The sequence below is a fragment of the Trichoplax adhaerens genome, genomic scaffold (genome assembly GCF_000150275.1).
Source record: "Trichoplax adhaerens TRIADscaffold_2 genomic scaffold, whole genome shotgun sequence".
In the NCBI taxonomy this organism is placed as follows: domain Eukaryota; kingdom Metazoa; phylum Placozoa; class Uniplacotomia; order Trichoplacea; family Trichoplacidae; genus Trichoplax; species Trichoplax adhaerens.
The window spans coordinates 96188-110732 of NW_002060944.1; the positions used below are offsets into that span (position 1 = coordinate 96188).

At 34.5% G+C, this 14545-nt stretch overlaps 2 protein-coding genes across 2 annotated transcripts; one reads left to right on the forward strand and one right to left on the reverse strand.

Moving 5' to 3' along the window:
* Positions 1 to 347: 347 nt before the first annotated feature.
* Positions 348 to 5862, reverse strand: TRIADDRAFT_52854 (uncharacterized protein; the record flags this gene model as incomplete). The annotated part of the gene is made up of 16 exons (XM_002109674.1): positions 348 to 407; positions 495 to 572; positions 664 to 720; positions 819 to 913; positions 1024 to 1126; positions 1221 to 1251; positions 1344 to 1464; positions 1518 to 1581; positions 1660 to 1716; positions 1876 to 1936; positions 2056 to 2103; positions 2582 to 2682; positions 2934 to 3002; positions 3454 to 3508; positions 3756 to 3850; positions 5767 to 5862. The coding sequence occupies 16 exons, from the start codon at positions 5860 to 5862 to the stop codon at positions 348 to 350; spliced, it is 1191 nt and encodes a 396-aa protein (XP_002109710.1).
* A 621-nt stretch (positions 5863 to 6483) lies between these two features.
* TRIADDRAFT_52855 (uncharacterized protein) lies at positions 6484 to 8760 on the forward strand (the record flags this gene model as incomplete). The annotated part of the gene is made up of 5 exons (XM_002109097.1): positions 6484 to 6523; positions 7491 to 7608; positions 7942 to 8038; positions 8244 to 8300; positions 8677 to 8760. The coding sequence occupies 5 exons, from the start codon at positions 6484 to 6486 to the stop codon at positions 8758 to 8760; spliced, it is 396 nt and encodes a 131-aa protein (XP_002109133.1).
* Positions 8761 to 14545: the final 5785 nt, after the last annotated feature.

The window sequence follows — 14545 nt, forward strand, 5'->3', positions numbered from 1 at the left end:
GAGGATATCGCCGATGCAATGGAAATAAATATCGATCGGTTGTATCACATACCAAGAAAATAGATACTCAATATTCAAGAACATAGAGAGAATAACTGATATAGTAACAAATCATGAATATTAAATAATGATACCAAACAGGTACGCAACGACTTTATTTTATTACAAATATTTCCACTTCTTCTTGTTACGGTCTAAAATTGAGTACAACACCTATCAAGTTTATACCATACAACAGTCAATACCATTATAAATTGCTATGCAAAGAATTCGAGTAAGATGAGCATCATGCATCTTTCCTCATCTATAAATATAGTATAAATAGAACAAAAATGAATCATAAAGTTTTATTTGGAATTCTTCTTATGGACCTTGGGCATAGAGCCCACAACCTTAAGTTTCTGCACCTAAATTTTAGATAAATTGTCTACATGAATTCAATCCTAATTTATATGAATACAAGTTAAGGGGCCAGAATAGAAAGATGTTACAACCTCTTCCGCCGATTTCAAAAAGTTATGCATCTCTTCTTCAGCAATATCTTCCTGACCTAGCTCTTCCCCATTCTGCGACTAATGCAAACATATCTTACCATTATTATCATAGAAACTAATATGAGAAACGCCAGCAATAACTGATGTAGACAATCTTGGTAGAACATACCGACGATGGCATTAACTGACATAAACGTGATTCATAGTATCCATCAGCCAAGTCGTCCTTGTAAGCGTCAAAAAAAATTAGAAATAAAGCCAGAATGACTTGCCTTACTAGCCATAAACGATGAACAAAATAATACTGTGATCAAAGTTACTTACTTCTGAATAGCCATGAGCAAGTAGTAACTTGATAACGGCTTCATTGTGTTCGCCGGGATTAGTATGAATTCCTTTTAGAGTTTTCCACAAATCCTCTATTCAACAATAAATTATCAATTTGAAGATGAAGCAGTAATTCTTCTCTCTCACCAAATCAAGGCATGCAGAAAATTTCAAGCATGATGCGCGTATAAAAGATAATTACCTTCGTTCACTTCTTCACCATTCAACAACAGGCTTTCCTTAACTTCTTTAATGGCCTTTCGATTTTCTAGGGATTTCCGTTGATTTTGCGCAAAGGATATGGGCTATTCACGTTTATTAAGCAGTAATAGCGCGAGTAAAAATAACAATTAAAATATTGTCATCTTTATAATGTTTCTGTCTATATTTTAAATGTACCGCATAAGTCTGAGCATCAGCTTTTTCTTTTCTAAAAATGATAACATAAATTTTGAAAATTAGCATACGGAGTAAAAGGTGCCCTAGAAGCACCGTAAAAGGATAATCGAAATAGGGACAAACATTGAGTGTTTAATGACTTCTTTATATTTAATAATTTTTGGTAGATAATGGGCAATCTTCTTTCGTGAGATATCTATGAATAATGCAAATTGCATCAGTTTACTAATGCTATCGACCAAATCTATTATTAGAAAAGATGAATTTAGCACATTCACATGATACTGCAATCATTACCTTGCTTAATCCATGGTAGAAATTTAATGCAATTCATGCAAACATCTTCAATTTCACGTCTCCTCTAGAAGTATAGAAAACAAGCACTAATTTTTGAGACTATGCAACGCAATCTTGACTGAAGTACAAATGTAATACATACTTTCATGAATATGCCAGTGCTAATTTTACAATCCTTGCATATTGCGTCTATATTTGCCTAAAGAAAAAGGATAGGCATTGGATAGAAAATCTCTCATTAGCAAATGCTTCACTCATGCATAATTATAAAACTGCATCATAAACAACGTGTTGCAAAGTTCATGTATAATGAGTAATAGTGTTTTTCATTATAGTTAGAACATAATTTGCCTGGTACCTTAGGACTATCACTTGACTTTAAAGCAAGGTAAGCAGCTGCACCTATCAGAGGTGGTCTCCTTCAATAAGACAATATATTGCTGTGTTTATTCACTTGATATTAGTGAAATTCGTACAATAATTGCCTACATAATACGCGTACACGAAAAGATCACCATCAATTTATAACTATACTTACAGTCGTCCAGTATCGAGCCATTGCACTTCAACGCAAAACTGAACAATTCTAATCGCAATTAATAATTATAATTAATACATGGCGTCAATCAATGGTACTTAAAGAAAATTCAAAAGCAAAGATCCATTTACTCAGTTGCGAGTTGCTTGATTTTAAAATCTTTGATGGGTATCTTGGAGGAGATAATTTCCATATGCTATAACAAAACGCAAAGTACTGTAGTGCTTAATAACTAGGCTCGAGAGAGGAATAATTTGGCTCAACCTATATCAATGTTGCTGTAAGGGAGCTAATAATAAGAGTAGCAATGTAACTACCTCTGCAATAGTTGGTTCAGGAATAGCCAAGGTGAGATTTAACTCACGACAAATTTTCTTAGACATGTTGCTAATAGCAGATTCATTAAATGGAATCTTCTGTGCAATATCTTTAAGAAATATAGTAACTCCATTCTGACGACATACTATAAATATGCATCTATGATAATAAAAGCTACTTTAGAATTATCTTGATATTTTGCATGTACTTTAAATAAACTGGCAGTTTGTACCCAGCAGCTACAAGTTTTTCTCCCTGGAAATATCGGCTCTTAAGGTGTTTATACAACTGCTTCAGTAGATTTAGCGCCTAATTTTTCAATTTGAAACAAGGTTAATTTTTAAAAAAGGTATCTAAAATAGCTGTAAATAAATGATGTTATTAATTCAAGAGATATTCCCTAAGAAAGTCAACGCTCGCATATATCAGAATAGATACAGTAGAGTAACTTTAGGATTGATCATAATTATTTTTGATTCAGTTAATAACTCGATACAGTATAAAATAACATTGTAAAGAATGAGATCGTAGGGCAAACTTATAAATTTTTCGTACATTACCTGATCCTGTATATCACTTGGAAGGCAGAGAGTTTTGGTTAAGCGTTTCACGGTACGGAATGATTTTCGCTGAAATTGATGAGTATTATTTAGTCATGTTAAGTTGTAGTACGCATAATACAGTAAGTCTTCTATGGTTTTACAGGCTCTTTGAAGTTGATTATTATCAAGGCTACTGAATCTTTCAGCATTGCTATTGATGATAGGTACTCTAAATTGAACAGGATTGGAATAATGTATTGATAGCTAATGTCTGTTTTAGCATGTGTACATCTTTAACTTATCGCGTTCCTGTTTTACGAAAGAAAAAAAATACAATAATAACGTGCTTCTTGCCATTTGTTAGCCATTGCAACGGTTGGTCGATACAAATCATTCAAGAAATTATAGTGTGGTTCTATACAACAACACTATGTAATATCATCATCTATTAATGCACGGACAAGAATCATTTTTAATTTTACAGAGCCTGGTTAAATAAGCTGATGGTTGTAATCCTCTCTAGAAAGCGATTTCTTACCCTAAAAAGAGTCACGTTACTTTTGGAACCTGCAGCTCCACTACGAGTCCAGTGGCTTATTTCAATACCGATGGAATAGAAAATAATTAATACAAAACTCAGCTATATATCCTGTAGCATTAGTACTTTTAATTTTGCTCTACTTTAAAGCTCTTGCATTAACTTTAGACTAAGCTCATGAAAATGGCATGATAGCAGCAGAATCTAAAAGGATACAGTAAAGTTATCAATTTATCAGACTAGACACGATTAGTCCAGTCGTATTAAGCTAGGGTTATTATTGCTTCTAATTTTGTACTTACCTATCATTAGGGACATAGACAGTGTGCTCATTGAATGCCTTGTCCATATTGTGAGAAACCATATCTCCTATAACGACACCACAGTTTTTGCATACCTTATCGTGAATGATAAGCACAACATTTAAAATTGAAATCATATTGTAACGCGTTAGGTTATTCTAGTACAAAGCTATGAGATCTAGAAAGGCTCGATTTCAACTGAGAGTAGCGTTGGTTGGAGATTCTGTACAATACTCTGGATCAAGAAATGTAAGTCGATAATCTATAGGTAGGATTCTTGGTCCAAACCATTGGTATGATTAATTAGCAAACTAGCATACAAGTCCCATTGGAGATATCGTATGATAAAATAGTATACTTTAATACGACTCTTGAAAGCCCTCAAATTCAGTTCAACTGATGTAAGTAAATTTATAATTAGTATCTTCTTACTAAACTGAATACTGCCAGATAACTTATAAGCAGTTAGCACGGTAAGTATAAACTGTCAAGGCACTGTATAGACTTTTGTATAGAAGGATATGCAACTCAAGAAAGCGAAAGTATCTACATAATCTCGACTAAATGCCATGTACACAAGAATATTAGTAGTCTTCAAGAATTATTCGACAGGCAATGATGTATAAACCGTCGCTATACGGCAATCTGCTCATGAGAAATCCCTATGGTTGACTTTTTGCATAGACGAAGATGCAACTCAAGATTGAGATATCAAAGTCATTTGGAATAGCTGAACTAGATGCCATGCGAACGAGAGTTACTAATCTTTAACGAATATCCGACCGATAGTGATGTATAAACCAACAATACACTGCAATACTCCACATGAAATACCAATCATAGATTTTTGATATACATAGAAGGCCATGCAGCTCAAGATAGATATACTGTAGATTTACTGTACGTCATCTCGAACAGCAGGACTAAACGCCATGCAAACGTGAATATTATTAGTCTTCAAGAAATATTCGACCAGTTGTGATTTACAAACTATCGATATACTACAATACTACTCATACAATCCCTATTATTGACTTTTTATATACAAGGATGCACAACTCCAGGCAGAGATAGTATCTACATCCTCTTGGATAGCTCAACGAAACGCGGTGCAAACGAGAATATTATAATAGCGAGTATTGAGTCTTTCGAAAATATTCGACCGATATTGATGTACGATTAAACTGTAGATACGTCTATATTGCAACACTACTGATGAATTTCTATCATGAACGTTCTGTATAGAAGGCTATTGAACTCAAGGCAGGGAAAGTGCAGTGCCTCTATCATCTTGGATAGCTCGATTAGATGCGATGCATTACGAGAAAATGATAATAGCGAGTACTATTATGAGTTTTTAGGAATTATTCGGCCGGTATTGATATCTAAATCGTTACTATACTGCAATACAACTGATGAAATTTCTATCATGAACGATTTACTTAGAAGGTCTTGTAACTCAAGGCAGCGATAGCACAGTAACAACATTAATCTTGAATAGCTCGATTTGATGCGATGCAAACGAGGATACTTATGATTACAACGAGTATGATATTATTGGTTTTCATGAAGTATTCGACCGGCAGTGATGTATAAACTGTCGATATAGTGTAATACGACTGATGAAATTTCTATCATTAACTTATTGTATAAAAGGCCATATAACTCAAAATAGAGAGAGATAGTATCTATATCATCTTCAATAGCTCGATTACATGCCACATCAAGGAGAATTATTATTAATCTTCAAGAAATATTCGACTGGAAGTGATGTCAACAAGTCCTAGCTACGACACGAACGATCCTATCGTATCCTACGTTTTCATGGCTTTATTAAGATATTGTACATCGTCTAGAATCATTTGACAGGGGAATACCAGTCTGTAGTGTGTAAAGTAGATATCCAATGACATCAATAACCTTCATCAAAGGGCAAATACAAGCTCTTTCCACTCAATGCAAGCGAGATCAAAGTGAAACTCGCCATGTTTACTAACCACACAGTACTTACTCGACTTCGTTCAGTGCCAATGTTGTCATAATCAATTTCTCGACTTCCACACGAGTGGCATTGCAATGGATTACTCGATGAAGCAACCATATTCATGGTGGCGTTCTAAACGATGTTGCTACCTCGCTGGAATACAGTATTAGCCTTCAAATGGCGACTAAATTGAAGAAGAAACGATATTTAATAGCTCCCTTAGCCATGTTGAAATGTTGGCTAGTGGAATAGGAGGTCGCTTATAGGCTTTTATAGGGAACGTAAGGACTGTAACGGTAGCGTAGGCTAACGTTCACTCGATCTGAAAGTGGAAGGGTTTGTGCCCGAATGGCTCAGTTTGAGTAGTGCATTTGTATGACGTAGCTTGTGGAGTCGTGATCTTGTATAGATGATGACGATGCCACGTCCGGGACATAGAATGATTCCATAGGGTACACTATAGAGATACGACATGTGTATGGGGTACTATACTGCACAAACTATCAAAAGCCTGAGGAAGCGAGGACTGGCTAGCTGGTAGCCAGTTGCACAGCAACCAAAACTACCTCAGCTTTCGATCTTATATTTCCTCTACTGGAAAGATGATTCTGTATTTTCTACCTTGTTGAAGCTGCTGCTAAACTTACAGAGTGTTCTTCCTATGCCTTTCAGTCTTACTGAGTGAATAATTGTATAAATTGGGTGTGTAGTATTTGAAGTTGGTCGGTTTCTTCCATTTTAGCCATGGAAGAAGGCGGTGGTGCAGAAGCAGAAAATCAAGAATGTAAGTTGAAATTTTATCCTTGGAGGAAGCTTTCCTTCATTAATCAATAGCATAATTTTAAATAACCAGTGGTAAAAGAGAGTAAGTTTGCATGGTAGAATAATAGTGGACGCTTTAGATAAAGATTCAGTCCTACGATCAACGTGATAGCAGACTAGCATCGGCTTCAGTGTCGATAATGGACTATTCGTAGCGAGATTGATGCAGAATACAGAGTCATAATTGCGTGATCATAGCATGGTTATCATCCAGCACGAATAGCATAGTATACAGTCGTTGCAAAAGAGTTGTAAGAGAGAGTATATCTGAATGAGAGAATAGTGATGGGCGCTTTAGATAAAGATGCAGTCCTACTGTTAGCGTTATAGCAGACTAGCATCTATAAAAAGTAGAATATTTTGCCTATTAATTAGTAACGTAAATTAAATAGGATATAGTCCTGATGGAGTGATCGTAGAAAGGTCATCATCGATGATGTATAGCATAGTTTACAGTAGTTTGCAAGAGCAACTGTAATATTAACCTTACTGGTGACTAGCATCAATTTCTACATCAATATTTTACTGTTCGTAACGTCAATAATGTGAAACAGAGAGTGCTCGTAGTGTGATCGTAGTAAGGTTGCCTTCAAGCCTGAATACCATAGATATAGGATAAAAGTAGTCGTAAGAGAGAGTAAGTTTAAGTAGCGGAATAGTAGTGGACTATTTAGATAAAGGTGCAGTTTTCGTTTCAACACTTTACGCGTAGTAATTTGGCATCTACTTCTACGTCACTATTTTAGCTTGTTTGTAACAAATTATAAATCATAGCAAGTCCTAATACTTTGATAATGTCGTTAGCGTTGGTTGGGTAATTATAGTAAAGTTAAAATTATCAACGAGCTGCCGTGAATGACATCAAATCGGACTATTTTTTTCTTATACATGCTATACCTTTGAATATATATATATTTATATATATATAGATCTAATTCGAAAGAGACTACCTAGATCCTTACCTAAACGGAAGAATGATGTGTATGTCACACGTAAAACCAATTTTGCTGCTCAAATAAAAAAATGTAGTAAACTCTTGGAATCAGAGTAAGGCTTTTCACGAATCTTTCTTTAAAGAAATTACTTACCTTGATAGTACTGTAGACTAAAAGTAATTGTATTGATAGCTCTGTTAAGGATAATATTGGTACATAGAATAGTATCGAAGCACGACATACGGTTAGCATCAGCAATTGGATAGGTAATAGCTGTACTATCCTAGCGAATTGGCGGACATTGCTGTTGCTACCCTGAATGCCTCCGATACTGTCCATAACCTGATATTAGCCGTAACAGCTCAATCTTTTATTCCTAAAAGTACGACTATAACAACTGCTACATATCTCGTACGCAATTCAACACTTTTTTGAACCGAAACAGATTTACAGAGATTCATATTCATGGCCTCGGTGCTGCTGTTAATAGAGCCATCAATCTTGCCTTGCAATTAAAATTGACCAGCAGTGGAGGCTTGGAGGTGAGACGAATTTTTTGTACATTTCCAAATGAATAACAAACACTCTTTGATGAATAATTATGCCTAAAGTAGCTATACCGAACGCTATATGATTACTCATAATTATGCCAACGTCCCATACACTATGAAATGAACTAAAACTGCGCTATAATAAAGCTCAAAGTACAATTATGGAACACATAATTGATTATTTTTTGCTGTATAGGTATCTACGACAACATCGACTGTGGAGTTGTTTGACGATTTCGAATCTCTTGATGAGGTATGCTTATGTTTTTGCAGAAGAGCGCCTTTGATGTTATATCTTACTATACACATACGTAGTAAATATCCAGCTTCCTGTTCTTACAAAACGGGATAATAATGATGTTGTAAGTTACAATTTGTAACTGCTGTAATTGATAGCTATCCAGGTTATCCTAGTTAACTAATTATATAATGTTACAGTCATAATCTCATTGATTGCAGTTTGATAGGGAGCTATCGTAATACTGTATGATGTACTGTATATCTACAAATGAAAAGATATACAGCTGCCTCTTTATTGCTGTTTTTGCCAATACTACACTAGGCTTGATAATTCTTAGGTAAGACGAGCGTATACCTAACATCGGGTTGTTTTTATCGTTACATTTTAGACATTACCATCGAAGAAATCTCAATTAAGGCAAAATTCTGCTATACATATTAAAGTCTATAAAATTATTAAAGTAGCAAGCTGAAGAAAATTGTCAACGTTTATTTATGCAATTAAGACGTCAACTCTAAGACATAAACTATTTTATTAAAGGCAGATAGTAAACAATTACTTTGCAGTGTTTCTTAAGGTTAAAGGAATGTTATAGTTTCATTCTGCGAAATTAAAAAGAGTAAAGAAATCATTTCCTAATATCAGTTATTACTATTATAGTTATTTTCAACGTTTTTGTTATGTTTTATGGCTGGGAAAAAAGCCTTTCAGTGAAATGAAAAACGAGTACATACAGTACAGTATATGAGAGTATCGTTTTACAAATGAAAAAAAAGATGAATGGTATTTTTCTAATTGCTATGGCTATTGCAATTATTTTGAATATTAGTCGCTATTTTAAGATAGGAATAAGTCTGTCAGCCAATTGAAATACATGTATCGTTCAGCATTTCTAATATAGCTCCTACAACTGCAACTGGAAGTTAAATTTGCAACACAGATTATGCAACCCTAGATAATTTTGTACATAGTGTACTGCATGAAGTCATTGCATGCAATTTGTAACTGCAGTAATGAAGGTACTGATTATGTTAACCTTAGATGGATAAAGTTGTGTTTTTAATAAACTTGGCTCAACAGCAGCTCCTGCATATGTATGTTACACCTACAGCTGCTCTATTGCTGCAATTCATTCTTTTTTTGTATTAGTCCATCTAGAATACTATCTATCGCTGTAAAAAGTGAAGATGTTAACCTTTTATCGTCATAATTTAGCTACCAAAAATAATTTTTATTGAAATTTGCTATTAGCAATCAAGATTAGTCATTATGAATATAATCATTATCAATTAGTCTTTAAATATCAAGACTTAGTCACTATGAATATCACTAGCTTCGTAATACCCGTTGTAAAAACGGGCACAGTCGAATCTACCTTTGCTTACCACGCTTCGCCATGCAGATTATGACTTTGTGTTTACTGGGCGTACGCCTGATTTACACTCCGTAAAAATGTAGTAATTGATGAAATTTTAACTTTCCATGTGCAAAATAGTAATGCCAATCTATCGCAATTGATGATACAGTAGTAGTACAGCTCTGACAACAGAAAGAGAGGACAGTCTAAATTATATACTCGTATATTGTATATATATATTATCATCTACGCTGGAAAAGAAGTGCAGTACACTACGCACTCCGAGTATTTTGCTAGACATTTTATTATCACTAGTACAAACTCCCGTCGCTTTGCTGACGGTTTACGAGAATGTATCCATTTGTTAATAATTAACAGATAGTATTACCATTCGACATTATATATATCCCGGTAATAGCCGGGCACTACTATATTCACAACTATGCTTCTAGAATACTACTTTTCAATGATGCATTCACCGATGAAACCTTATTACAGTCTTTGATAATAATTCGGCAATTATAATATCTGCCCTACATATCCTAATGTGAAGAATAATGCTACTGGACAGATTAAAGTTATATCAACCATTGCTGAGTAGTAATACTATGATTGAACACTCATTTGCAAGTTTACTTTGTATGATTTTACAACATTTTATTAATATCCGATTACTCTATAATGCTGATTAGAATACTATTGATGTATTGCAAAGGAACAATAAAAGTAATATGACAATTACTCCCTTACATATCACAAATTCATAATGCAATAAAATTTATTTACTTTATGTTCGGAATTAAAGCATTACATTTTCGTGGCTGCAAAATGTGTTATATAAACTGATATTTGCCTACTCATCTAACTTACTTTATAATTGTAATTACTTAATAATACTGTCTATATCAAATAACCAATCATGATTCATACTGCACTTTCTGTAGTAGTAGAAATCTTTCGGCTGAGGTCGTTAGACCTGATATATGAATCACAATCCAAAATATAGCCATCATTACAATCACTTATTGCTTTTCGGACAGTTGGTTCGATATCATTTTTGTTCGTCGACAGTTGACATAAATGACCAAATAATTTTAACGCAACAACAATACCAAACTTCAAGTAAAGTCTATAACTGGTGGGTGGCAAAATAAGAATTAAGATGATACATATTATAGCGATTATGATGTTGCAGGTGACAGATTTCAGCCGTAAAGCAGTTTCTGGTTCCTCATGATACAAAAAATCATAAAGCGATTTAGGAATTCTGGCAATTTTTTCATTATTTTGATAGAAAAATATATTCTTATGCAATAAGTCATTGTTTTTTTCGCGTAAAAGCTTTTCAATAGGTTCTCGCAATACATCTAGCTCCTTGTCGAAGTTAGTGAAAGTAACATTAACATCATACGTTCCACATGAAGTTTCTTCATATGAATAATTTACCGCTACGTAGGCACTTGAAGTTGGCGGAATGAGTAAATTCTTTTTCAATAACTCCTCCAATTTTTTCTGGAAATTCGGAATGAACTTCTTTAATATAGTTGGTACATTGACATTTACATTATTGCCGGTTACTTCGTACTTAATTTCCAATGATCCACCCTACTGTGTCAGTACATCGTAGTATCATTGAACAATGTACTGTACAGTACAGTACGTGTACTGTATCCCTGACTGTATTGACTATAGAGCCACGACTCGAAGTCGACTCTGAGTCGGACCAATCGACTCAGGAGTAGTGTATTGTAACCCCATGAGTCGAGTCGAGTCGACCGTGGCCGATCGCTACTGTAGACTACAGTATAAAGGCCGAAAACGTCGAAATATTATTTTAACTGAGTTTGTCATTTTCTTAATCACTCTTTCTAGCTCAAATTGATTTGTGACTTGATAGCATAGCTAAGTTATCTAGTAACCTGGCTCAATGGTCAAAAATTGACAAGCGATTTCAATTGCTTTTATAAGTTTGATACTCGTATTTGTTTTCTAAATGTAACGAATATCCCCAGTGTGAATAGCCCAATTCTTTATCTTCTATGCGAAATTCCTCCTGTTTTATTATTAAATTGTTTGATACTCTGGGAGACTACTGAAGACAGAAAGAGGAACACCTGTAAATGTACACTGCACTAGGTCCATCTTTTGTATATGCCATAATCCCAGATGCTTTCTTTTATATATGAACTTTTTTAGGGTTGTTTCGATTTTGAGACCATTTCTCATGCTAACTTGTATATTTCCGTGCTTATTTGCATATAGTCCCATAATCGAAGCAATACTAAAAAAAATATCATATATAAAAAGTCTCAAGTCCATTCAGATGAAGTAGCGACGTACAAAATCTGATACGACTAAAAGCAAGATGAGATTACACTATTAACATTTGATACCGAAAAGTATGACGTAATCTTCCAACATAATGAATTCGATTCTAAAAATAAATAGGCCTTTCATTGGCCAGGCCTGGCCAGGCAATTGCTATAAAAACGAGAAAACTCACGCGAGTAAATTATTTCCGCGATGGGTGTACTAAGGAAGGCACGAAAATTAGTAGATGTTCGCCGACGCTTCAAGATATCCTCGGCAATCTTTGATCGCCGAGGATTCAAGAAATCCTATCGTCGTAACCGGGCTCACGTTGCAAAGTTCAATTATCCCGCTAATGGACATGGTCTGTTTCCTTCGCGCGAACTTGCTATATCATTAACTTATGACTTGATTACACAGTTTAATCAAAGTAGTACTATTTTTCAATTTAATCAAAGTAGCACTATTTTTCAATGTAATCAAAGTAGCACTATTTTTCAATGTAATCAAAGTAGCACTATTTTTCATTGTAATCAAAGTAGTACTATTTTTCAATTTAATCAAAGTAACACTATTTTTCAATTTAATCAAAGTAGCACTATTTTTCAATTTAATCCAAATGGTATCGTTTTTACTAGTTTTTTTTCACCCTATAGTAATTTCGATTCTTTTATTTCATTTAATAATAATATTTATGATCCTGACCCTGCTATTGGAGGGCAAGAGCCCGTTTTTAGTAATCAGATGTTTCAATTGTATGATCATCCTGTTGTTACTCATTTTACAAGTACTTTCGTACTGTGGACTGAATAAAATACCGTCTTTTAATTATTGAATGACTTCGTAATTGATTAACTTTTCTGAACTTCAATTAAAAACTATCATCATAGTTTCCTCCACTATCGCAAAGTTATTTCAGTGGTCTTAATTAGTTAAGTATTTCACATTGAAATAGTTATCACATATATAAAGTAGTCTACCCTTTTCCCCCTACTTCATCCCAAGAATTTGTCTGCCATTTTGATTTTCTTGCCTTTCTATTGCTTTTTTCTGCCATTCGTACAGAACTGATATTTCTGTTCTTTCTACACATGGTCATTCTTTACTTTGACGTTACTCTCATACCTATTCCTTAACTGCAATATGCCAGATTAAGATCCCTACTTCCTTTGGCGGTTTCTAGATGAACATCTGGGAATTGCTTACGTTGCTCAGTAACATTAGATTTACCTTTAGTTGCATAGTAACATTGTAAATGTTTTCTTCCACCTGTTGGACATTTTTCTTCAGCTACTCTTACCACGCTGAACGTCCATAATAGCTACAATGATCGGCGAGGAACCTAGATAGGTCCTGATCCTGCTATTGGAGGGCAACGGCCTGTTTTTCGGGATCAAATGCAAGATATAAAATTATAAAATTAGAATTACTGGATGTAAACTTTTACAAGACATTTTTTGAAAATAATGACGGCAATTGGCGACGTGTGCCGCTTCATGAATATTGTATAATAATTTTAATTTTTCCCGCCGAATTTTTTCCGCTAATGTTGCCAGGGGCAACGAGTACCGTGCTGCTAGACCTGTCAGAGAGAGGTTCGGTTCTGAAACAGTGCTGCACAATTTATAATAGACCACTATTATATGGGCGTGGCAAGTCCTCTCAATTGGTTGAAAGACGTTCTCAGCTATACTGTATTGTGTTGCCTTCAATGTGGCTCCAAGTCCATACAGACAGATCAGTACAACCTTGAGCAATGGCTTTTGATATCTTGATTACTTTTATCGAAGTATTGAATAATTCTATTTCTTTCAAATTTCGAATACAAACTATCAGTCGCCATTCCATGTACGGTCGCTCCAAACTATTTTACAAGTCACGTCGTAATACCGATCTTATAGTCCAGTATACAGTATAGTATAATGTCTATTTTTTTAAACATTAAACCTAATTAAACAAAACTTAGCGAAGATGGCTGGGTTGCAATCAAGATTTAACTTCAATCTACTACTACGGACTATTAGTCTTCGAAGTCCCCAGTACTGTATAGCAATATTATTATTTTTGCATTAGATATTTAAATAAAAGTATAAATGAAATGTAGTGCTATCTTTAAAACCAAAGATGTACCGTTGAAAGACGTAACATTACTGAATGTAGAATTCCACCCACTATCTGGTACAGTGTTTGTATCTTGTCACATGCTGGTGCTGTTGAGTCAAGAATTGTACCAAGTTTTTCATATTTCTTTAGCAGATCTAATGGTATACAGTACTCTGCGTGGTTATAACTTCTGTGCAAGTTTACCTCTTAAAAGTCCGTGAGTATACTTTGTGCTGTTGATATACCTGGCTGCAGCTAGAGTGACCAGATTTTGATGCAGCATGTGTTGGTATACCTGCACACTATCTGATTGACTTGGTACTAGGCCAACGTAAGGTTACCCTAATATTATCATAGCTTATCCTTTAATAAGATAATAGCAGGTTTAAAATTATAGTTCTGACTGATATCTTACGCTCTTCATGTTTAACTTATATCTGTGTCTTCGCATGTAAAACGTCAGTCTAGATCTACACGCATACTTGGC